The following is a 25,984-nucleotide window of genomic DNA, read 5'->3' as shown; positions in this document are numbered from 1 at the left end:
AGCATTTATGTTCCGACAGATGCTCGTGAGACAGACGACTCAAAAATATGGCTTAAACATCCATCCATCATATCACATTGTGTTTTTTGATACTACCTCTAGGAGTCGCTGAAGTCAGACATTTTCAAATCCTACAAAAAGGGGCTAAAAATGTCTTGTTTCTCAAAAATATCAGGTAAGAATAAATGAGGGGTAGTTGGCCATGAGACTGGGGCTCATGTTCCCTGAACTGAGACTACTAGGCAGTGGACTGCCCACTAAAAGCTCAAGTCAAATGCTTGAGATTACTGAGCCATGGTTAGGGTCTGCCCAGCCCAGTATCCCTAGGAATCATATAGGAAGATTACACACTTCACAATTTATGTACAGTACCAACGTTCAGTGACAATGCAGGAAGTAGTGTGTCGTTTATGTAGAGTAGTATGGATGTGAAGATTGGGGTGGAGGATGGGCGTGTACGACGTCCGATTACTGTCACGGTTACAGGTTGTCATTTTTCATTTTCATTGGTTGCAAAGCTTCAAGAGGGGCGGGTCTTACATAATATGAGCCGGCCTGAGGGCAGCCTCCAGGGACAGAGTGCAAAGTAGAGATGTGGACGCTTGAGAATGGCGCAGATCAATGCAACTTTTCTCTGAGACTGTGACGGACAATGAATGATAACCCTCCTCCCTGGAGGATTTTGGTTTAGTTTTTTGTCTGCGTTTAACCTAAACAAACCGAAACCGATGCCAAGCTCAGTGCACAGCTGTCAACACAAGAAGAGGACCTGACCCTGCTGGCCCAACCACACAGTGAGTGAGCAACATTGCTGGGATTGAGTGAAGCGACGGCGGAAAGATAGTCGAGTTCACTGCGATTCAGGGCCTGCAACCTATTGCGTTAGCAGCCGAAGTCATTTAGCGTATGTTGTGGCCTGTTAGTAGCTGGTATAGCCATAAGGCTTAGTGGTAATTAAATCCACTAGACCTAAAAACAAATAATTTTACCAGCACTACCTGGGCTGCGACACTATCATGCAGGAGAGTGGAGTTTGCATCCCACCACAGACCTACAATTAATATTTTCTTTATTTTCTAACTGTAACGACTTATCCAAGTGTTTAGGTGCCTCACATTAATCATACCTTGGTTGTCACTGAACATAATTTGCAAAACCGTCCAGTATAGCACAGAGTGTACCACCTTCCGAAACATAAACCTCATCAACTGAAAAACCCCTCACACCTGATTCATAAATGTTCTGGCAGAAATACAAAAACTGCCATTCTTTACGCATGCATGGCACATTATTTTCTGTATGTGAACCATGCATATGTGAGGTTTGTATGTGAAAGCGTAATTTACATGTGCGTTTATGACCACTGTTGGTGGAGAGAGAGAATTTATGTAAATGATTGCATTTGAGGAGTTAGAGGGATGAGTTGGCTGCCAGCATCTGTCACACTCTGTCTGTTAGTTACAGCTCAGACTCATTCAGCACAGAAATGAATCAACAAAGAGAGAGAGAGGCCGAGAGACTGCAGAGAGAGAGGGGGAAAGGGAAAAGAGAAGGAGAGAGGAAGGAAGGGAGAGAGGAAAGGAACTGACTCACCTGTAAATTTCTCCTCTTGCGTACTCATATTTCACTGCCCGTGAGGCCTGTCAGGCACTTTTAATCAAACAAAAACAGCACAACAGACCTCTTTATATTTATCATGGGAATCTGTTTTGCAAATCATACCCCAGCATGCAGATAAGTAAATAATGAATGTAAAATTCAATCAGCTAAATGAACCTAAAGGTGTTTTGCAGCCACATAAACTGTGCGTCTTTATTCAAATGAGCCTGTTAGATAATTGAAGAAAAATGTGTCCAGAATACTGCCATACCCCTGAGTGTAAAACATGACTGCTTTCAATGTTATTATCTTCATTATGTAAATCTATCTGCCTGACGCGTGTTAGAATTAACCAGACAGGCACTGCAATAAAAGTGGTCTGTAAAATTGTAATTAAGCATCAATAAAAATTTAACTTTTCCCATCATGTAATCATTTCCATTATTTCCCTTTTTTCTTTATTACCCTGTATCCACACACGGAGGTCAGACAGTAGAGATTGCGCGTTCAAAATAACGGCTAGCTGAAAACATGCGCAGAGAAAGCATTTGAGTGAAGCTGTTCCATCCTTAAGCAATATTGACCAGGTGCTCTTAGGCAAGACAAAAATTTAATAAAAGTTTATAACCAGGAAGTTGCTCAGAGGTTGTCAGGATTTGTAATGATACCACAAGTTTACCGTATTTACAGTATCAGCTGTGACATTTTATTGAAGTGTGTGCATGTCGGGGGCGCGCCATAAAGAATGTGTGTGTGTGTTTCTTTGTTCAGCCTTCGTATGTTTGTGTTAGAAACAAAAGAATATGTGAAACAGGAGCTTTGAGTTTCTTCTCCGCATGTGTGGCTACGTTTAAGAGCAATTGGAAGTATATATATGTGATCCGTGAAGGATAGTGGTGCCAGGTTAGAAAAGAGGATGGTCTGTTTGCATGCAAGGCCCTGCGTCGGTGTGAAGCATAACTAGCAACAACTTAGCGGTGTGGCAGAGCCAGCTACCCAATAACCTAACTATGAAAAGAGGTCACAACAGTAAAGCTCAGTGAATAAACCAAATCATTGTACAAACATGTACACTGACAAAACAGTCCTGTGCTTATCTGTGTATACTGTTACGCTATGCTAGCTAGGTATGCCACCAGTCCATGGAGGGAGAGGGGCACCTTGGTATGCTGCTGTATTAGCTGGCTATTTTAACCATTTTAAGCATGATCTTTTCCTGAACCTAACCAAGTAGTTTGGTGCCTAAACCTAACCAAACTGCAACCGTTTCACAACGTTAACCACATGTTTATTATCGTTACCATGACGACAAAGGTCCGGTACACATGTCGGTGGTACTCTCCATATATGTTGTTTTGGGAGTCATTGGCAAACGACCCATTCTGTCGTTTAGGTATGAGGACCTGTTGGACAGCAATTGTCTGCCACTACAGTGTCCCCTGTACAGTGTCCCCAGTCCCCTACAGACTCAGCATCAGGTAGGCTATTTAGTGCAGGGGACCTTCGTCATCATTGTTACAATAATAAACACGTGGTTAAGGTTAGGCAACGGTGGTGGTCATGTTTTTCAAAAAACAACATTGACTGTTGGAAACCAGAAATGAACAGCGGTCTCCTGTGTTAAAGTCCGATGTTTTGTTGACCCATCCATCCAGCTATCCCCCAGACTTCCTCCTTTGCTCCCGTCATAATTACTGATGCTGTTGTATTTCTTAAGAGGACAGTCTCCCATGTTTGAACGTGTGCAGCTGTAAAGCAGTGTGCTGCTGGAAAACAGCACAGCGTTCTGTCATCTTCCCATGAAAAAGGTAAGAATTTAAATGAATACAAATAAATCACGCATGAATAAGCGCTGATAATGTTAGAAAAGAGAAACTGATCACTTTCTCATTGAGCATTCCTTTCCTCCGACAGTCCTGAGCGGACTATGCAAACCAGCCCCCCAGTGGAGATGAAACATCTCCAATATTTATCTCTCTGCCTCTATCGCTCGTCCGGGCCCCCGCAAGGTCATCTGGCCGTCCTTGGCGTCTTTCTTCTTTGGCCTTGTGGCAGAAAATGAGTCAAGCAGCAGCGCAGGCCCCTTAGCGAGATATTCCAGTCAGAGTGAATCCTCCCTCCTCTACACTAACACTATAGATCAACCTGAAGGTGGCAGAGAGCGGGAGATTTCTCACCCTGCCTCGAATCAAGATAACAGGCCTGAGCATGCAGGATCAAACCGTGTGTGTGTCACATCCATGCAGCCCACTATTGATTACCTCTGGTGCCTCGTGTTAGTGGAAGCAGAGGCAGTGTATACATCACTGACATTAATTATGGTTCTAGTTTGATGCTGGGAAGAATGCGAAGGGGGTTGAAATTGAACGATCGTATTGTATCGCTTCTGGGGGTACAGCAGCATGAAACTGCTGTTCTGATACAGTGTGTGTGTGTGTGTGTGTGTGTGTGTGTGTGTGTGTGTGTGTGTGTGTGTGTGTGTGTGTGTGTGTGTGTGTGTGTGTGCAATGGGGTGGTGTAGGTCAGAAGAAGGGGGAGGGCAAGGAGGAAAGAATGATGACTTTTAATCTCATGGGACAAACATTTGCAGTTCCTCGACAGCCTCCTTCTAACACACAAACCCCTCGTGTCACTCCAACACACGCACACACACACACACACACACACGCACCATTTTTCTCACTTCTATTCATATATACAGCATGGAGTCAGAGGAAATTACTGATGGACATCACAATGTGCTGAATATCCTCAGACGAGCATACACACACACACAGACACACACACTCATATAAGCAGAATATTTGCATGAAGATAAAACCTGTCCCCTATATTCGTGACTCAGGTTTAACCGCCCTCATAGATTTCTCCGTGCCTCTGTCTATGATTGAATGCTGTCCTGCTCACCGTGACTGGACACCGGCAGAGCTATTCCCCTGGTAGCAATTACACGGAGGTGGTAACTGTCTTTTTGTGGAATGATAAACTTTTGCTGTCAGCAGTATTTTTTTCTCTCCTTTCATGGGGGGATCTGCTGGAGGTTCCAAACATTATGGCCCAAAAAATAAGGCGTGTATTTGTGCAGGAACTGCTCCACTGTTTGGGTTTTCATGTCCACATGTCCAAATACGTGCTTTTGTATACAAAATACAGTTGAGAGAGGGAACTCTTCCAGTTCATTCCAAGTTTTATTTTCCATTTAATTCACAGATTGGCTCTTAGCTCAACTAGACAGTCATCTGGTCTTCATCTTCCAAACATCTCACTGTGGTTCATTTTCAGCAGCTCTGTCTCTTAGAAACTATGTTTATACACTACTAATTTGCAACAGCAAATATGTTGTGAGGGAAGCATAATGCCGCCGGAATAACGTTTTTTGTCAGCATAACGAGGAACCGTTTTTAATGAATGTATTTTCCAAATGTTCAAAGACAATGCATTTTTAACTTGTTTTCCCGACAATATCCACTCTTTTAATGCAATATAGTAGCAACTAAAGCATGATTAATATCTGTATGGTTGTGTTTAGGCACTCACAACACCCAACACCTGGTTAAGGTTAGAAAAACATTGGCGGTGCTAACCCTAACCACAGGCAGGATGGGGAGGTCATAGTTTACGGAATTCTTTTTATTTGGTTAAAACAGGGTCTTCCTTCAATTCCCACAGAGCATTCTTAAAAAGACTTTCCTGCATAATTCCTATAGTTTTTTCTAAAGTAAACTTTATATCTTTGACATTGTGAATACTGTTTTGTATTATTTAGGCAAAGGTAATGAATAAGCCCCTTTTGGAATGTTTTCCTGTTCCTGCACATTAATTTCCATTGTCATTTCTATGTAATTTACTTGATTTTAACGTGTTCAAATAGATTCAGGTTAAATAAACAGTGCCTAAAGAAATAATGGAGTGCCTTTCAAATTGCAGTTTCTAAAAACTGGTTGCACCAGTGATGATTCAGGTGTGTCATAATAAAGGGTGTGAATAGCAATCAACCATTTTGTGCTTTATATTTGTATTTTTTTTAGATACATTTGATGAGATTTGTTGATTTTGTTTCTGTTGATCAGTGTGAAAACAGCTTAATGAGGCCATTGCACGCATTGCAACCTCAATAGCACAGGGCATCACACACCCACTCAATCACCATCTTACCCTCCTGCCCTCCGGGCGCAGGTACAGAGCGCTGAGGTGCAGAAGGGCTCGCTTTGGCAAAAGCCTAATCTCTGCAGCCATAGTTGCCTTAAATAATAGGCCTCGCTGAACTGGCCAGAGTGTGTACTGTTGTCTGTCAGTGTATGTTGTTACTGTGTGAAGTTGTTGTCTGATGTGTACAGTGCTGTGGAAAGGAATTTCCCTTTGGGGACAATAAAGTCTAAAGTCGGAAGTTTATGAATCTACTGTGATTCAAAGATGGAAAACAATGATTTCACACATAAATGTCAGTTTGTGCTACTTAGTCTGTGAAAAGACTTATATATGTACAATGTCCACCGTGGCTCTGGATGAGCTTTGTCCGATCAGAGATTACCCTGATGATGTCATAGTGATGTCATCAGGGTCATCTCAGTTTGGGCTTGGAGGCTACACATTTATTACAGAAAGCCCGTGTTACAAACTGGGGGCATGCAGGTCGAAAGAATAAGCAAAGGGAATAGGCAAGAGGGCTCTAATGAAAAGATGTTATACGTTGTATTATGGGAAATGTAGTGTTTTTGGAGGCTGACACACACTGCGGACTAAAGCCGCATTACCACCCAAAGTACCCGGAACTTTTATCCCCAGGAACTACTTTTAAAGAAACTAAAAAGTTCCTTCAGCCCATTGGTGTGTGCGTGTCCACCACAGTCTAAAGACTCGTGATGATTAGGCAAATTACATTCCTTAGGTTCCACCCATCACACAGCTGCATAACTCTATTGTTTTACCTTATTAAACACATCACCTGCAATTCAGCATAAGGTCCTTTGCTTATTCTGACCTATGCACTGTCGCCTGTTTTAAATACTGAGCTTACCGGTGTGTAATGGTGAAATTGAGAACCACAATTTCCTCAGAGCATTGTAAATATTAGACTATGGTAACATAAGCACAAGCGTTATGTGTCTTTTTACATATGTAGTAGTATATACTTGTTTTCAGATACAAGAAAAGCCACTATACACGCATTTGGTTCTACAACTATTTATTTACCTGCAGAAATATAAATGTGCCAAATACAGGGTTTGTGTGCTTCAGCAGAAGACACGGGACGAGGGCTGCCGTCTCTCTGGTCTCTGCGACGACATTAACAAGATATCATTTTGTACGATCGATTTAGCCAACCCTTGTCTTAAGGAACACCACGATTCTACGCCATTAGCGGTCGCCATTAGCATGTAGCTAGTGTTAGCTTTTGACTAGGGTAGCAATAGCATGACAACAGTTAGCGTTATAGCATCTAACAAGCAGCATGTGGGCCGTATGTGATTTACCTTCAACCGACTGGTCATCCGTTTCTGTCTTCCACCACGGCAGCTGAGCCGCTGCGCCAGAGAAGGCCGGCCTGTGACCCAGCAACACATGCAGCTCCGCCAGTCAGCCCTCGACCAATCAGAAAATTTCAGCGCAGCAAGCCCCACCCCGAAAGTTCTGGTACTTCTGAAAAGTACTATCCGCCCAAGCAGGGACTTTTTGGAGGGTAAAAAATGTATCTGTCTCTTTTGAGTCAACCAACTTTATAGAAGTGCAATACTTGAGTGGCCCTTTAAAAAGTCCAAAGGGGGCTGAATACTTTTTATAGGCACTTGTGTGTGGTGGAGTGCTCACAGTCAGGAAAATTAAACCTACATATATAAAATACCCAGTGGAACAAATCATTTTTATTAACAAATCTGTTTGGGGGGAAAAAACTCTGCCAGTGGGAAGCCACCTGTTTTCAATGCAGCTGCTTTTCAAAATAAGAGTCATTAATTGCCTTGACTCAAGTGATCTGCATCATTCTGCTTTATTCTAAGGTAACATACTGAGGCAAGAAAATGCCCGAAATAAGTGCAGCTGCACTGGAAACAACAGGACTTACCAAGAAGCACCACTGCCAAAAGTTACTTAAAGACAATTTCATAATGTTAAATGTTTTTTTTTTTTTTTGTGGAGTGTTATGTGATGATTTTTAAGGAAAGAAATTCATTCCATCAAGAATCCCTGGAGGAGAAGAGGCGTGTGTGTGTGTGTGTGTGTGTGTGTGTGTGTGTGTGTGTGTGTGTGTGTGTGTGTGAGGGGGTGTATCAGGTGGGTATGGGGGCAGCCTACAAAATGAGAGAGTCAGCCGCACTGGAGGAGCAGATGTGAGAGGCACACGGTAGGGGCCAGACGCGCCGTGATAATTAGCCGCGGATATATTAACGGGAATAACCGGATTATGAGGATTTGAGGAGGAGAAATCGCCAGAATCCGGTGTCATACAAGGCGAGGGATTAAGTTAGACATCTTCACTCCTTCGGTCGGCGTTATGGGGATAGACCGGCGGCGGAGAGCATCCCTGGCTCTCACCTTGAACTTCCTCGCTTTGTTTCTGGCCGTGTCGGCTCTCACCACCAGCTACTGGTGCGAGGGGACGCGGAAAGTGGTGAAGCCGTTCTGCACCGGCCCGGTCACCACCAAGCAGTCGTTCTGCATCAGGTTCAACAGCTCCAACATCAACGACACGCGGCTGGTGCAGTACATCTGGGAGACCGGGGAGGATAAGTACGTGATGAGGAAGTTTCACACCGGCATCTGGTTCTCCTGCGAGCAGAACATCAACATGACCGGTAAGTTTTTAAAGAAAGGCACCGTGCTGATGTTGGGACCGGGGCGCGCGGGCTGTGCGCACGGAGAGGTGCGTCACAGAGAGGTGCGTCGATCCAGTAACCCATAAAAATAAGGCAAAGTCCTGCTTCTAGTATAATTTTCCATTCTGATGTGTGTTAATCTCACAACTTAACACCTGGTCGGAGCAGGTTTTTGTGGTCATTCAAGATGAGGATGTAAGGTCCAGAAAATAGTAAAATAAAAATTACAATTTCCAAGTCAAATTGCTTGTTTTGTCTGAACAACAATCCAAAAACCCAAAGATGTTTAGTTCAATGCAGAAGACTGAGAAAATGCAAATTTTCACATTTCAGAAGCTGAAACCAGAGATTGTTGGGCAATTTTGATTTAAAAAAGGACTCAAAAGGATCAAAGTAGCTGATGATTAACTTTCTGTCAGTTGATTAATCTACTAATCATTGCAGCTCTGTTTTTAATGTTTCAGAAAAACGTGGAAAAAGCCAGATTAAAGGCTTATTATATCCACTTCAAAGTTGATGTTTTAGTCTCTTACCTACAGCATTCACCACTGCCTGTGAAAGCTGTTCAGCTGGGCCAGTTCCAGATAAGCCAGCTGAGAGCATGGTCCCCCAACTGCGGATCTAGGAATACGTGGCTACAGTATCTGTGTCTGTCTCCAGACCGCCATACAAGCATTTGTTCTGTTGGCAGTGAAATCCCACAGAATTTTTTGGCCAGCTCGCTGATACGAGCTGGATTTGAGGCAGGAGATTTTGACATGCTGGGGGAAGTGGCAGAGCTTGTTATGGCACAAACACAGGAAGGAAATCCCTTCACAGATTGGATCAAACGGTGGTTTACATCACAGCTTTATTGCCTTCACACAAAGTGAAAAAGACTACCTGTGATTCTCTCAGTCTGTAAAATTGATGGAATACAGATGAAGTTCCTGTCTCACTTATCAACATGTTGCAGTGGTGAATGTACGGTCACTGAGTGTCAATGAAATGCCTAATTTACACTCTTTTCCAGGTGAAAAATGCAGGAGTTTCCTTTATGTTGCACCTTCAAATGAAAGAGGTAAGCATATACGTTTAAAAAATATTGCTGCATATAATAATATTATCACTTACAAGCATACAATTCATACACCCTAGTCCATCACTAATTCAGTAGCCTGTGGCGATGCAATGCCATCTCACTGGTGCAAAGGGGACATAAATGAATAATAGCTCATTTTTGCCGATATTAAATGTAAAGATGTTTGTAAAATCATCCAGTCTAATAAAAAAGTTTACTGTGCTGCTCACGTGGGTTTAAGAGTCACGAGAGGCAAAGAAGTTGCTCATCGGAGGAAAACACTAACCTTTTTTTTGAGGCCTGACAGCTTCAGCTCTCTCAACGGAAGGGCTGTTTTCTGATCGCTCTAAGTAAGCTGCTTAGCGCTGTGGCGACCAATTTGACTGAAGTGGACATTTTGGAAAAGGAATTTAAGATCTTCTCTCACTGTGATGAAATGCTGGCAATGCCTGAACCAATCAGACAGTTGTTAGAACATCTGTCGGCCTCCAAGAGCCACATGTTTCCCCCCCCCCTTTTTTTTGTAATCGTTAAGCTTACATTACATTTGAAGCCACATCAGTAGGCTTACTGCTGGTTACTTGTAATGAAAGTGTGAATCATGTCTAATGTAATCAAATGAACAACATAATACCAAGGGAAATCATCCTAATTACAGTGTTTTGGCAAAATCACTGGCTGTTGGTGGGGTGACCCCACAGAGCTGTGAATTAACTGCTCAGTTGCACAGTTAGATAATAAGTAAAGTGGTATTCCAACAAATCAATCACTTCCATACAGTCGCATGCCGTCCAATCAGTTCCCTCAGCCCTCCTCCTGTGCTGAAACCTGCTTTTCACCTGTGGTTTCAATGCTTAGCCTGATAACCAGACTGAGTTGTCATTTTGTTTCAGTTGTTCAGTCTGACATTGTTCACGTTAGCCGTGTTCTGTTTGGGGAGGCTTTGTTATTTTGCCCGAATGTTGCAATGTTGTTGCTCAAAGTATTGTAATAACTTAAAAGGTGTTATTTCTGTAAGTCAACCTACAACAAGCTACATAGTAGCTGCGTCGAGCTCATCCACACTTGTCGCCATTTTCTGGACAACGTTTCTGTCCGCATATTTCTGGCTCTGGCACAGGAAGAGGATGTCCCCATCCTTAAAGGATACAGCTAGGTTATATTGTATATTTTTTTCTTATTGTCAACAATAAACCCAATGAAAAAAAAACAGCAATGGATGTGTCCTACTAACAATCATCCCCTGTGTTCCTCTGTGCCATAGAGCTCCATTGTTGTTATTAACAAGACTGAGAGTCTACAGCCACGCTAACAGTCTGTGAGGTCCAAAATGTGTTTTTGATCTTTAGCTGTGGCTGTAAACTGAATGTAATAATTGTCCAGAGGGTGGTGTCATAAAAAAAAAATTCACACACAACATTTAGCAAAAAAAGCTAATGCTTTGCTGCCTACAGAAACTGTTCAGGTCATGTGCTTCTGCTCTAGAATTAGTCTTTAAAGATATATACGATATATACTTTTTTGTTTGCCTCACAATACAGTCCATGAGAAATGAATGTTTCTTGTTGTTTATGTATTTGTAGTAAATTTTATATTTCAGTTTAGTGTGTTAGCATGTTGACATTTGCAAACATGCAAAATAGCAGGAAATTACAAAGCACAGTAGAGGCTGATGGGAATGTCATAAATGAAGATATTTAGATATAAAACAAGGTATTAGACAAACTGCAATCTTGACCTGATGATGTTGCTAGATGAAAAGTTAAATCATTTTGAAAGTTCATAAAGACCATAAATGTCTGCACCAAATTGCTTGGTAACCCATCCAATAGTTGTTGAGACATCACACTCTGAACCACAAATGTCAAAGCTCATGGTGGCGCGAAAGGAAAGTCAGGAGTTCACCAAAGACTTTAGGATTCTTCCTCTGGGGACATGAATGTCTGTACAAAATTTCACGGCAATCCAATTTCTAATTTCTAATCTAATTGTTGAGATATTTCAGTCTGGACCAAAGTGGTGGAGCGAGCAAGCGACCTGCCAACAGACCAAACAAAGAACATTATCATCCAATCACACCGCTAGCAAGACTAAAAACACTAATAAGCCACACCATTGTGCTGGGTGATATGTTCTTTTTATATGTCAATGCCGCATACACAATCCTGCTGCCGTAAATACTCATTACCAGATGTGGATGAATCCGCCCCTGAAAGTAGTCCCCAACAAATGCACTATTTCTTCCTGACTGAGTAACGTATTGTAACAGTACTGAGAGACGGACTAACACATTGTTGGTTTTGGTCTTTTTGTTGACAAAAAAAAAAATAGAATAACTCTAAATAACATCTTTACTCTTTAACCCCGCCTACAAACCTCTGATTGGCTTGGTTCTCTTTCCAACTATGGAAACAACCGTCAACGAGCACAACACCAGACCCATGTAAATTGCTGAAATAATCTGGGATGTTTGCCTCTCCTCAAAGCAAACCAGACATTGATGCTGATATAAAGAGATCGGCGCGTTTAGAAAGTACGGTGTTCAGTTATTACACGACCCGCGTTCGCTTTACATTCACTTGGGAGCATCACTCTCTTTTGCTGCAATGTCATCTGCATGCTGGTATCATATGATTAAAATGTTACGAATATAAAAACAAAATGAGAGGAAATGCACTTAATTGCAGCCACTTTTAATACTTTAAATGTCCTCTTATAACATTTTGCTTGCTCCTCTACACCCTCCTAATACACAATAAATTAAAGAAATCTTTTGCTGAAGTGTGGAATTCAATTTAGAGCAGGTATAAAAAGACGGATGTAAGAAGGATGTAACTCTATTCATAATTCATACAGGGATATTTTGGGTAACAGGCATATTACTTTATTCCACTTTGTGATTAATTAACCACACAATAACTACCTGCCCTTGGGTGATATACAATTACACCACAGCTTACATTTACAGGTTTTTAAATCCGTTGATATTTTGTCTTACCACGCACACCTGAGCTCAGGATGTTGTACGTCTCTTGGTAGATCATATATCTTTTTTCAGACTGTGAAGGTTAATGGTATGGGTGGAGGGGTCAATGGTCCACCTTTCCCCACTCATTCTCCTTGTTTTACCCATCCCTATCCCCTCCCTTCGCCCTTGCTTACCCATATTCTTTCTCAATTCCTCACCCACCCCCATCTCTCTATACTCTCACTTCCTATCACTACAGCCCCTCCATCATTCACGCAACCGTGTTCACCCCCACCCCCGCAACATGGATGTCTTTTTTCTGCCTCTTTGCTATTCCTTTGTCATAACCAATCCTCTCCATAGGAGTGCTGTGGCTGTGCATTGTTGCGGAGTGCCTGTACATCCTCCTGCTGGCCACCGGAGGCATCCTCATGTCCTTAGAGGTGTGTCACGTTGGCAATGTCATCGACGGCCTGAAGCTCAACGCCTTCGCTGCCATATTCACTGTGCTCTCAGGTGAGTAGCGTCATGATATTTGCTGTCTTTGCCACCAAATGGAGCACAGTTAAATAAATCAAATCAAAATGGCGACATGGGATGGTTGCAGATAATCAGCCTCATCTCTAAATATCTGCTCTGTTCTTATTTATGTCAAACTGAAATTTAAATTCTTCTCACTTTTTGTGTGAGGAAATATCAACTTTAATGATCCACCTATTGTGCAGCTATTCTTAATGTTTTTCCATTTTTCAAGAGGATAAAACCGTTTTTGGATGTTTGTGGGAACAGTGGCTTCAGACCTCCGGGGGGGCCTTTTCTTTGGCAGCAGTCGACGGACATTTGAGAGCCAACTTCTTCTTCGTCAGCCTCCGTGGTGTGCTACTAACTGGCGAATGTCATAGCCCCGTATAGGAAGAATTCTGATACAAGAGGGTTTGTTCACCTTTTTCAACCCGCCCACATTGGCTATCAACTGTTAGTGACTGAAGTTGTCATTACAACATTCAACACTTGGGAGGACCCATAGGTATTAAGATTATGCTAAATTGCAGCTATGTGATTTAAGTGATAATGTAACAGTTTATTTATTTAGCAAATTAGCATTAACTGTCAGTTGGAACCAAAAATCCACTCCCACTGAAGAGACCAAAAATGTAGGGGGTACTGTCACTCCAGGAAAATATATAAAATTGACATTTATTCTAAGTAAAAAAAAAAGAAATGTACAATTTTGACACAAGTCACACTAACAGTAAGGATATATACTGATTTCTTAGCAAAAAATTAATCTAAACAATTGAGTCTTTAGTTTATTTTTCCATGTTGGCATTTGGCCAATCATATATCCAGGCCATTTGCAGCCTCAGCCCCTGAGAAGATTTCCAGCCAGTTTGCAGTCTGCCTCCCTCTCCCGGCGGAGGAATTAAAAATGACCTTCTCTCTAATCCACTCTGTGAAAATGATCCCGACCACCACACTCTGGGTAGTGAATCAGCAGCGAAAGATACTCGGCTCAACAGAAATGACTCGCAGCATTGTAGTGACGTGACAGGTCAGGTTCAGGAAATGTCTAAAAGAGCCATAGGCTGAAGAATTGTACCCCCTGTACACCCTGGGTCCACACTTTAAACATGTTCTTTGATGATGAACATATGCACAGTGTCTATTTTATTAGAAACGCTCACACTCTAGAATAGCCTGAATTCTCGGATGCATGGAGTCAGTGTCGGGCTGGAAAGTGATGAGGGAATCTCATGACAACCAGACAGAGTAGAGCAATCAGGTATGGAGCCAGTTTTAACGGGTGCAACAATAAAAGTGCATTCTTATGCACAAGTGTTATTAAAATGCAGAGGAGGAGAATAGAATAGAAAGCCTTTATAGTCATTGTACAGAATCCATCAAAATTAGGAGCGCTACTCCTGATCAGTGCATTGAAAGGCAACACAACCAACCACAGCCAACAACACATGTTCTAAAATAATCAAATGAATAATGAATAATGTGAAGTGAATAATAAGTCAAATAAATAAATATAATGTAATTTTGCCCTAGAACAGGTGCACTTATTGCACTAGAATAACTGTAATTAGTATGAACCAGTGCAGTGCCCGTTCGAGACGTGGACGTTCGGGGCGCGTGCGTGACATTTTGACTATGTAGTGAGGCTTCCCAAGATATTTAGTTCTGAAAGACATGGTGTTGCTGCCAAACAGGAAGTAAAGCCCTATTTCTGCAGCAATTGGTGTATGAGTTTCATGTAACTGTAGGATTAGCCGCAAAAATGAAGCAGGACACCGCCGGGAGTTGAACCCCATCTCAGAAAACTGAGAGTCCATCACCAGTGCCTTTTGCTTTTTGTGTCTAAAGTGTTAGGAAAAGCTAAACTTGCATTACAGGTGGTTTGTGGTCAATGTAACGCTATTTTGAGAGACTGAGCTGTAGCCATACAATGTGAAATAATTTCAGTTTTGTCAAAAGTCTGTAGTTTTGAAACTATTTTTTGATTTATTATGAATTTCTGATATTTATGGTATTGTAATACAGAACAACCTAACAATGTTTACACACCATGCGTTTGTTAGATGAACAGTTTAATCTGTTGTATTATCATGTTGGTAAATTACAACATTCATATCTATAATATAATAGTTAAGATGTAATTAGTTTCTAAGTGTATTCTTTTTTCTTACTACATGTAAAATGGTTGCCATGATGTAGTTTAGTTTAAGACTTAATTAATAACAAAGATGTAATTACAACAAACACTACGGTTAAAAGATAAAGTACATTTCTGGCATTCTGTTAATTACATTGATGGTGAAGTATTCACATTTTGCTAAGTTACATTTTAAGTCGCACATAAAAAATAAAACATATACAGTACATGTCGTGTATCAGCGGGGTCTGTGCAGAGTTGCAGTGTAGCAATTACAGTCTGATAAACCAATCTTACAGCTGTGTACAACTAAAAAAATAAAAGCACCAGGGAAATGATAGTTTAGATAACCAATACAAATGTAGCTCTAATCTCATGTCAAAGATTGATGATGATCTTTACCTGACATAAGTTAGCTTAATTTAGGATCAGGACAGTCACTTAACCTTATGTTAGCTTAAAATAAGGATAAGAAAACCAGGCCTCATCCCTCTATTCAGTAAAAGCTTCCAGGTTCTTGTTTTTTTTTATGAGTTAACTGCTAACCTCAAAATAGTTCAACATTTCAGGAAATGTGCTTATTAGCTTTCTTTTCATGAATGAGATGAGCAGATCGATACCACTCTCATGTCTGTGTGTTAAGTAAAGAGCTGTGGCTGGGTTGTCTTCACATAAAGACTCAAAGCTGAGAGAAACAACTAGGCTGGCCATCTCCAAAATACGCCTACCAACACCTCTAACGCTCACTAATTAGGACCTTGTATCTCGTCCGTTTATTCCTTTCACAGACAGACATTTGTGGCTTCAGGGGGAGTTCTGGATGAACAGTTTATCCATCTGCCCTGCACTTCTCTGCAGCTTGTCTGGCTATAGCGAAAGTTTCCAGATACGATCGGTGACCACATGTTTCTGTACGAGTGTGCAAAACCTTTCAGCCTCACTGTGTTGGTAGGTGTATTTTTGAACTTTGGACAGAACACACACACACTCGCTGTTTCCCCCTGCTTCCAGTCTTTATGCTAAGATAGGCGATTAGCTCTGTAGCCTACTTTACTCACAGACAGGAGAGTGGTATCGATCTTCTCATCTCACTCTCGGAAAGAAATCAAATAAGCACATTTCCCAAAATGTAGAACTACTTTTAAAGGACCATTTGTCCATTGTGACTGATACTATTTTACTCAGAACCCCTGTTGTACAGATTTGAGAAAAACAGACTCTGGTAAGAACAACTTTGAGTGGGGCAAGGAGCACGAGCCTCCTACAGCTTTCCAAAAAACTTGTTTAAATAAGAATTTAAAGGGGCCCTATGGAGTTTTCTTGTAAACAAACAAAAGTTATGTTTACATTTAGTGTTGCTCACCAAAATGCCTTGTGTGTATCCTTGAGGTCTAACAAATGTGTCGAGTGCGTTTCCTTCTTCATAAACCAAAGTATTTTAAATCCAGCATTGTTTACATCTGTGTTTACTAGCTTGCAGTCTTCTTCCGCCCTCTCTTTGCTGGCGCATGGCGGCATATCTTGGCGTGTTACCGCTACCTGTTGATCAGTGGAATAGTGTGACACCATCGGCGTTCTTGTGTGCGTGCACGAGATCAACAGAACGGGGAAACACTCGGCTCCATAGAGCTACTAGAGGTCTAAAACGCCACGGGGAACCTTTAACAGAAATCACCTCAAACACTTGTCTTTGCACAAAAGCTCAATTTGAAAGCAAGCCACAGACTCACACTTACAAACCAACGTGCACGCACAAATATGGTGGCTAAGTCAGCCGACGGGTTGACCAGAAAGTGGATCTGTAAAGCCACGCCGTTCGCTACAGTAGCTGCGTTACTTTCCAGGGGACTACTTTGTGTTTGCTCTCGGACAGACTAAAAGACAAGTGTTTCAGATGTTTTCTGTTGAATTGTTATTACATGTTATTGTGACCAAAGGTAGCAATGGACAGACATATGGGAATAAGACCAAGGTTGACAAATAATAGAATTTACCTTTATATCTGTATTGGGTTTAGGTAAAGAGAGTGAAGTCCAAATTTAAAGACCTAAGTCACTTTCATATTCCTGGAACTATCTAGAGCTGAGCCTGAGGCTGCATATAGGATATAGGATTCTCCGAGTCTGACTAATGCTTTGATTTTAGAACTATAGTCAGCTAAGTCCCCTTTGATCCTGTTGGCATATGAAGCAATGAACAAGCTTTACTGGTTAAATATCCTTCAGAATGTGCATGTACTTGCTTGGTGCCTCATTAGTGTCATGGGACATTCATCTGTTCTTGTTGTACAGTTCACTGCTGCACTAGATGCTTGCCAGCTAATTAGTAAACACGCAGTTTGTTACATTATTGTAATACATATCTTCTAATTTATGACAAGTTAAGAACATGAAAAGCCTTTTTTCCATCAATAACACCATATAAATGTGTTGTCTGATGTCGACGCGTCCTTTGGCAAGGGCAGATGAGATGTGAGTATGTGTGTGTGTGTGTGTGTGTGTGTGTGTGTGTGTGTGTGTGTGTGTGTGTGTGTGTGTGTGTGTGTGCGTGGATGAATGTGAGACGCTGTAAAGTGTTGTTGCACAAACGCGTTACATGTAAGTGCAGTCCATTTACCGTGTGTCATTCAGCAGCTTCTTCAGAGCTAATCAGGAACGATTCATGAGCTGATTGTTCAGTATGCATATTAGACAATGGCTCATTAGAATATATCCATCTGTTTTCAAGTAAGTTATCATTGCCTTTGTTGTTCAGAACACTTACATGTTCCTTAATTAAAAATGTGTTCATAATTAGTTTTGTACTCATTCCTTGGTAACTACTCACCAGCTAGCAGCTTGCTTTGTCGGTCCTCTTTTTTCTTGCTGGGCAGGTAGTGTATGAGCAGCTTCCTGCTGCTTAATGAGAGCGGTGAGAGTGAACCCACACAGTAAATAAACAGTGAACTGAAAGACACTCCATAGATTTGAAACTACAGAGTCGGGAGATAATTCTCTTTGGGTTTGTCACAATGGGCGACCTTTTTCACAATACACAGTCATTTGATCCATTATCAATGTGTGGAAAATATTGATTAGTGGAGCTTTAATATAACGTTTTTCAAGAAGGCTAATTCATCTCCAAGACTAGACTGAGCTAATGTACAGAAGCCCAAATATTTTTTGGTATCCAAAACAGGAACAGGCAGCAAGGTGTCATGGTGGTGACAATTTCTGGAAATCTTACAAGGTCCTTAGCAACCTAGTACAAATTCCCTTAATCAAAAAAAATCTACTCCTCATCCCAACGCAAGAAAAAGTGCCAACAAATATTTGGGTTCAGGTGCATTTAACATGTGGCAGGGGCAGTGCAGATAGGTTCATGTGTTTGACTCCATCTTCAGCATCAGTATATCACAACAGAAAGGAATTGTTGACCATCTTTCGGTCATCCCGTCGTGGCGTCCTCCTCTTTTCATTTTTAGCTGACAGGAGTTGAACCCAGCATGCTCTCCTGCTGCTGAAGCCTCTCCAACTCAAGCTTGGGTGAGTTATGTTTTCACGGCCTTGCCCTGGCATTGTGCCCGTTCGAACGTTCGGTCGAACAGTAACTGAGCCTGTCAACCCCGTCTGCATGTGTTATGTTTTATTTAGACGTGACTCACTGCCTGGAGAAGTGAGCCGCTTGCGTAAACAGGGAGGTGAACCCTGTTAAGAGTGTAGTTTTTATCCATGTGAAGAAAAAAAAAAAAGTCATTTTGACTTTTTTAGTATCTGTGCCAGCCGGCTGGCTTTTTAACTGCTTCCCAAGCTTCTCAAACGGTTTAGTGTTCTTGTAAAATGTTTGATTTGAGGAAGGCATTTAAAAGTTGTTTCTGTTTTTAATGGGGTGAAGAGATTGAGAGTGGTAATGAGATCCAGGAGAACAATAGAAGGAACCAGATGAACCTTTATTATAGCTGTCAATCACCTGGGGTATGATGAGAGTGTAGATGTAGTGTGTGAGTGTATGACAGAAAAAAGGAAAGTGTGGAAGAAAGACAGAGAGATCACTCTTTCGTTGTTGAGAATTAACTTCGAGCGTGGGTGATTCATTTTACAAAAAAAAGCTTGTTTTAAAGCCACCCAAGATGTATTGTATTTGCATGTTTTGCACTTTAGTAACAATGAATGACAGTGAACTATGATATGCCAAATGGAAATGGAATAGAGCAGTGGTTCCCAACCGTTTTGGATTGTGTTCCCTTAAAGATCCTATACACAGACCGATTTTTGGCTGTCCCTGACCAAAGGTGACAGTCGAGAGAGAAATGTGATGTAATCTTTGGTTATCAACCCAAAATGCTGATACTAGATCGCAGTGCGACACGTACAGCGACAGCTGATTTTGGACTTTGGTGACAAAGACCGCCTGTACAACATGAATTGATGCAGAATACACAGGCAAAAGTGACACTGTAAGCGCCATTTTTTCTTCAACCTTAACGTGTTGTATTTCTGAGTTGAAACAAATATGTGGGCGGGGCATAATTACAAGAGGGATTTAAATCAAATCCTCCCAGTGTGATTGGATTGCTTAAAATGGGGGCATGGCTTAGCAAATACAGCACGATAAGGAGCTGTACAAACATAGAGCTGTATAGGACTGTTGGCCTCCACACACACCTCCCTCACCCACATTATTGGATCAGGAGGAGTATGAGGGAGAAATGAATAAATTAGAGCATAACCAAACTCTTTTGGAGATGTAAACAAAGTTTTTGCATGTGAGCGATATAACGCTGGTTCTTTTCTCATCTAATGAGCTGAATAAAGGATTTATTTCCACCAAACCGGAGTTGGTGATTGTTGGAACAGTGGAAAGACTAAGAAAGACGGTTTTGGTGAGTTTTATTTTGTTTCTGTCCAGTTTGAATGAAGTGTGTTTTAAGATGATCAGCAAGGTAAAATGATTGTTTTTATCAATAGAGTCTGGTTGCAAGCTAGAGAGAGATATAACAGCTGTTTCTGGTTAAACAAAAAGGATCTTACTCTTTAACAAAAAGGTCTGTCTCTGTAGGTTTCCTTTCCATAATGTCATCAGACACTTAGAATAACAATCTGAGCCTGTCAGCGGCAAAAACAAGCACTTTTAGTGGACGTACTTTGACAGGTGCACTTGTCCCCAAGGATTCCTTTGCAGCCATTGCAGCCCGTCTCGCGGCTGCCTCTTCACATCTAATGCGGTGAATTAAGGATTTATTTTGACCAAACCAGAGTTGATGATTGTTGGAACAGTGGAAAGACTAACAAAGAGTTTTATTTTGTTTCTGTCCAGTTTGAATGAAGTGTGTTCTACAATGATCTGCGAGGTATCTGGTGGGACCTAGCGCCCATTTGTTTTGGTCTGAGATGCTGGTGCTCTAGTGTGACATCTAGTGGCAGGGAATGTCGCATACAGCTCCTATAAAGTAAAAAACAAACAGTGCCAGCATACGTGCTTTTTTTTTCTGTTTACACTGTAGTGTTACAATTAATCAGGCATTCATCGCACAACCTGACATGTCTAAAAATTGATATGGTACAGTCTGACACTGATTATGATCAAGATTTTATTAAACCCATGTTGCACAGTGTGACATGACTGCAAGATCGCTGTTATGTCACAGTGTATGGGGCCTTTAAAAACGTCTATTTTGATGCCTTGTTACTAGTCGCCTGTGGTTGTGACCAGTTCAGGGATTTTTTTTCTTTGTTGAGGTAAAATTATCCAGTAATTGACAGGAAAATATAAGTTATTTAGTGTAGCAGAAATTAGTTTTTTTTTCAGCTTTATTATCCTGTTAATCAGATTTGTTTTAGGCCTATTTTTTATCAGATCAATACAATACAATGGAACAAAATAAAACGTGATTCTAAACATCACAATAATGAAGACATAACATATATTGTAAAACTTTCATTGAGGCTTGTGCACAACATGTCTTCATAAACAGAAAAAAAGAACAAGGAACAAGATGCACAGGGACTTTTGTGGTGTTTATGCGTAGATCATAATTCCATGAAAAACATCTTATTCGTTCTTTCATTCATTGTTAACCTTTCTGCCCTCTAGTGGACGTTGGCAGGCATGACAATGTTTGCAGATGACACTAAACTACTTTCTCTCTGTAATACAGCTGAACAGTGTACGGAACGTAATGATGCTATGTGTCTGCTTTGGCACTAAAAATAAACAACCTGCATTGACACTTATTGATTGCATAGGGAATAATCTGACCTTGTGTGAGCAGAACATGCCTAATTTCCTCATGACAGAACGTGCCAAGACTCAGATCTCAGATTTGTTCCACTCATCCTGACACAAAGCTGCCTCTGATCTGCATAACATTATGATAATGTTGGACAGGGATATCTTTAGGAATAAACATGACCGGGATGAGATGGGAATTTAGGTGTTAGGTGCTGAATCTGGTGCGCTCTTGTTCAGTCCAGGGATTTGGGGGGGGTTTATGTGGTAATCGGATTGGTAGGCTACACATGCTGGTTTTTATTCCTGCTTTTTATAAGTCCAGTGTGAGGAGAGACAGAGCCTGTGCTTCAACTGACCAAATCTGGCACATGACTGAGAAAAACAAAAGGAAAAAGATGAATGGGAGCAGAGAAAATCAGAGAAGAGCTGGAAAAGGAGAAGTGTACTTGAGAAATGGATAAAGTGGAGTGGAAGATAAAAATGCACAGACAGAACCTAATCTGTACCGTCATTTCTGTCAAACTTGGATTTCTCCACATGCAAAAACAGTGTATGTAGGGCTGTAGTAACAATGGTACTCCGTATATAAAGCGTTTGAAAGGTGGTGTATTTTTTTAGCCGTTCCAAAGCCAAAAACGGAGTGATTAAACAGATTAAACTGTGTTTTATCTGCTCTAACATAAGCTGCAAACGTTAGCATGTTCAGCTAACTAGCTTACTATATAATTTACAGTAGGAATCTATAATTCCAACGCCCATGACCACAACATTAGCTAAATACATTACAGGTTACCTAAGAAAAAGTACCTTCGTGGAAACCAAGATGCTACTATATCGGAGTTTAGGCTAACATTAGCGGCATGTTCTTTAATGGATTTGGGGAAGTTTGACATGTAGCTTTAGCATTAGCCCCTTAGCATTATGCAGCCATCATGTGCACATTTAAGAGATGTTTACATGGTTCTGGTTTCAAAACAAGTCAGCTGGAAAAAATTTTAAAATCAAAAAGTTTTTAGCCAACTCAGGGAGTTGGAGCTAATTGTCCAACGCTTGCTAACTACATCTGATAAAATCTAGAAATGAGAAGTCTGCTTTTGTCTACCTCTTCATGATAACAAGCATTGGTACATGAATATGAGTGATAAATTAGCCCCTGTTCTCAGTATAAACTGCATATGCACCATTTGAGAACAGAAAGCTTGCAACAGCAACTACACTGTATGGGGAATGGGGCTTATGAAACAGTCTCTCTCTCTTTGATGCTTTTTCTCTTTTTATCTCACAAACAAAAACTCTCAGAGATCGGATGATTACCATATTTATCCCTCAGTATCGTCTATTGCACCAGTTGATCTTATTTGTAAGTCAGCGGCCTGTGATTCATGCATAAGTAAATAATTTATCTACATTGTTGTGTACTGACTGAAATTTACTGCAAGGTTTATTTATCCTGATTTTATAACAATGTCCTCAACATCCAAAGAAACACAAAACTCTGTGGTTGTTTGGCTGCACCCAGTCTGACTCAGCCAGTGACATCATTTCTGCTGCAATAACCTTCTTGTGCAGTCTTAATTCCAAGATGTAGACTCACTGTTATGCCATTTTCCCCCATATAAAAGGTGGACTGGTCTTTCTGTTTTATTGATAACCCAAAAATACCAGCACCAAGTATGACTCACTTACAAGCTTCAGAATCAGCTGCATATTGAACGTGACTCACATTAGCTTGCAATAAGCACTGGTGGAACAAGCACTCAGATTCTTTACTTAAGAAAACATATCAACATAAATAACCTTGAACAGTTATTTAAATGAAACCATCTGAGGAGCTTAGAGGGGAAATTACCCTGCTAACAACTCGTAGACATCTCGAATGTGCCCAGGAGCCCCTACTGCATTTCTGTAAGGCGTCACAAGCTACAGAAGGTTGGAAAAAAGGTTTATAAGCTTGTCATATTTTATTTTTTTTATGTAAAATCTTAATCTGTGAAGCAACTAAAGCTGTGAAAGGAATGTAGGAGAAAAAACCTTCCTCTGAAATGTAGTGGAGTAGAAATGTAAATCTGTACAAGTACCTCAAAAAAAAGTACAGTACTTAGTTGCTTTTCGAACAAAGGTCACACAAAAGAGAGAAACTTATTTGAACACCTGACAGAAAATAAAATAGGGGCTTGGCTCTCGTATATGGGAGGAAAAGTGTCTGATTAAATTCTGTTGATTAGTTTGTTCATTTCTTACAGGACACTTACAGAAGGTGGGTTTGCTGTGCTGTATAACACTGCCTCCAAGTGGTGACTGAAGAGAAGTGCAGTGGGTGGTCTCGGTAGCATGTGATTTTCTCTCTCATCTCTTGTCTGGCAGGTCTGTTGGGTATGGTGGCCCACATGATGTTCACCACAGCCTTCCAGCTGACTGTCAGTCTGGGCCCAGAGGACTGGAAACCTCAGACATGGGACTACAGCTGGTCGTACATGTGAGTTCACATACAGCATTTGACAACCTGCAAATACGGACAGGAAGACTCTGTGGTACCAGTGGATGAAAGAATACTTTTTTTCCCCCCCTAAACTTTGCTTTTCCGAACAGATCAGATCAGAAAAAAATATTGTTGTAGCAGAAAATGCCATCACAATCACAAACCCCAGCTGACATCTTCAACTGTCCAACCAACATTCCAAAACCCAAGTATGATCAGTTTAACATCGTAGAAGACTAAGAAAACAATAGTTCAAATAATAATATTAAGCTACAGTATATCAACCTACACATACACTACATGGCCAAAAGTATGTGGACACCTAAACATTCTAATCATATGTGGTTGTTGAATCTTATTCCAACACCATGGGCATTAATCCGCTGCTTTAACACCCTCCACTCCTCTGGGAAGGCTTTCCACCAGACTTTGGAACCAGGCTGCAGGGATCCTATTTAGCTCCAGCTCATCCCAAAGATGTTGGGGTTGAGGTCAGTGTTCTGTGCAGGTCAATCAGGTCAGGCTTTGTGCACAGGGGCATTGTTATGTTGAAACAGGAAAGGACCAAACACAAAGTGTTGACACAAAGTTGGAAGCACACTTTATCTAAAATATCATTGTATCCTGGAGCATTAATGAAAAAACAATGAAAAACGGCCAGTGCACACATCTTATATGCTGTATTTTAATGAACAACTTTAACAAGTTTAATATGGAAGGTCGTCAAAAACAGGCATGTAATAATTTTTTTTTTTTTAGGTTTGTTTGTCTTTTGATCATAACAAGCTTTGTTTCCCTGTCACACGTCAAAAATGGTCTTGATAGCTTGTTAAGCTGAAATGGAGTGATTGTTTTGTCAAGATAATGAAATAATAAGACAACCTGTTTTCATTAAGTAATTATTAAGTGATTTCAAGAAAACAAGGGTGTTGGTGTCAAGGTCATAAAATAACTTCCACGACAATTTAAAGTTTTAAAAAATCATCCTTTTTTCTTGTTTTTAATCCTCTCTGGCCTCTAGTCCAGTTTTTAATATCATCTTGTCCATATTTTCAGCCCATTTGGAGGGAGATTTATTTCCTCTTTAGGAATTAAAACATTATCCAGGATATATTTTTTACATTATCAGCTGATACATCTGAATGAATAATGTCCTAGTTTGAATGAAGAACTGTTCGTGTCTCTTCCTTTAGTTTGGCGTGGAGCTCCTTCACAGCCTGCATGGCGTCCTCAGTCACCACCATCAACCGCTACACCAAAACCATTCTGGAGTTCAAGCACAAGCGCAGGAACATTGAGAAGAACCTGAAGATCAAGCAGAAGCTGCTGGAGCTGGACTCTCCAGAGCAGGTGTGGGACATGTACATCAGCTCAGTGCCGAGCACTGCGGAGGAGCTGCTGGATCTGTCGTCCAATGGTCGCAAACTCTCCAACACCTCCATCTTCCTGGACCTCAACGACCTGCCCGACCCACAGGGAGAGGAGTACTGCTAGAGGAGTAGCGTGTAGCATTTTCAAACATCAGCAGGTCATCGTCATGTTCACTGTGATACAATAATATAATTACTGTAAACAAAATGAGACCATGGTTGAGAGCTGTGGTGATTTGTTACTCCGCTACAAGCTGAATAGCACACATATATGACATACTATAAAGGTAAAGTGGCTAACAGGTTAGCAAGCAGTTTCAACATCTAGCAGATACGGAGCAACATTACCAGTAATTTGGAGTCGTGTTTCTGGCCACCTGATAAATCTAAGTCCAATATTCATTCATTCATTCTTTTGGTCTTTCTGGAAACAGCTGGTGGAAACCTGCTGCTGGAAACAGGGTCGATGAGAGGAGTGAGACTGAACCAAACCATAAAGTTACTGACCCTAAAACCGAACTACTGAGTCGGGTTGTAATTCTCTGTGGGTTTGGTACTACCAGCAACACTTTTCACATTACACATAGTCAATTAAAGGTCCGGTGTGTACGATTCAGTGGCATATAGAGGTGAAATTGCAGTTTGCAACCATTTTAATACCGCTCGCCTCACCCTCCCCTTCCAAGCGTGTAGGAGAAATTAAGGTGGCCACGAAACTCACGAAAAACACGAACAGCCCTGTCTAGAGCCAGTGTTTGGTTTGTCCGTTCTGGGCTACTGTAGAAACATGGCAGTGTAACATGGCAACCTCCGTGGAAGGGGACCTC

The 25,984-nt window shown here is 41.1% G+C and overlaps 1 protein-coding gene across 1 annotated transcript; it reads left to right on the top strand.

Annotated features, from left to right (window-relative positions):
* The first annotated feature begins 7,907 nt into the window (after nucleotides 1–7,907).
* Nucleotides 7,908–25,908, top strand: gsg1l2b (gsg1-like 2b). The gene is made up of 5 exons (XM_044179529.1): nucleotides 7,908–8,390; nucleotides 9,424–9,471; nucleotides 12,803–12,955; nucleotides 23,673–23,784; nucleotides 24,981–25,908. Exons 1-5 carry the CDS (start codon nucleotides 8,090–8,092, stop codon nucleotides 25,279–25,281), a joined length of 915 nt encoding a protein of 304 aa, XP_044035464.1. The 5' UTR covers nucleotides 7,908–8,089; the 3' UTR covers nucleotides 25,282–25,908.
* Nucleotides 25,909–25,984: the final 76 nt, after the last annotated feature.

The sequence above is a fragment of the Siniperca chuatsi genome, linkage group LG20, assembly GCF_020085105.1.
Source record: "Siniperca chuatsi isolate FFG_IHB_CAS linkage group LG20, ASM2008510v1, whole genome shotgun sequence".
Classification (NCBI taxonomy): Eukaryota; Metazoa; Chordata; class Actinopteri; order Centrarchiformes; family Sinipercidae; genus Siniperca; species Siniperca chuatsi.
Note: the sequence above shows the minus strand (reverse complement) of the source record. Positions and strands in the feature narration are given on the sequence as shown.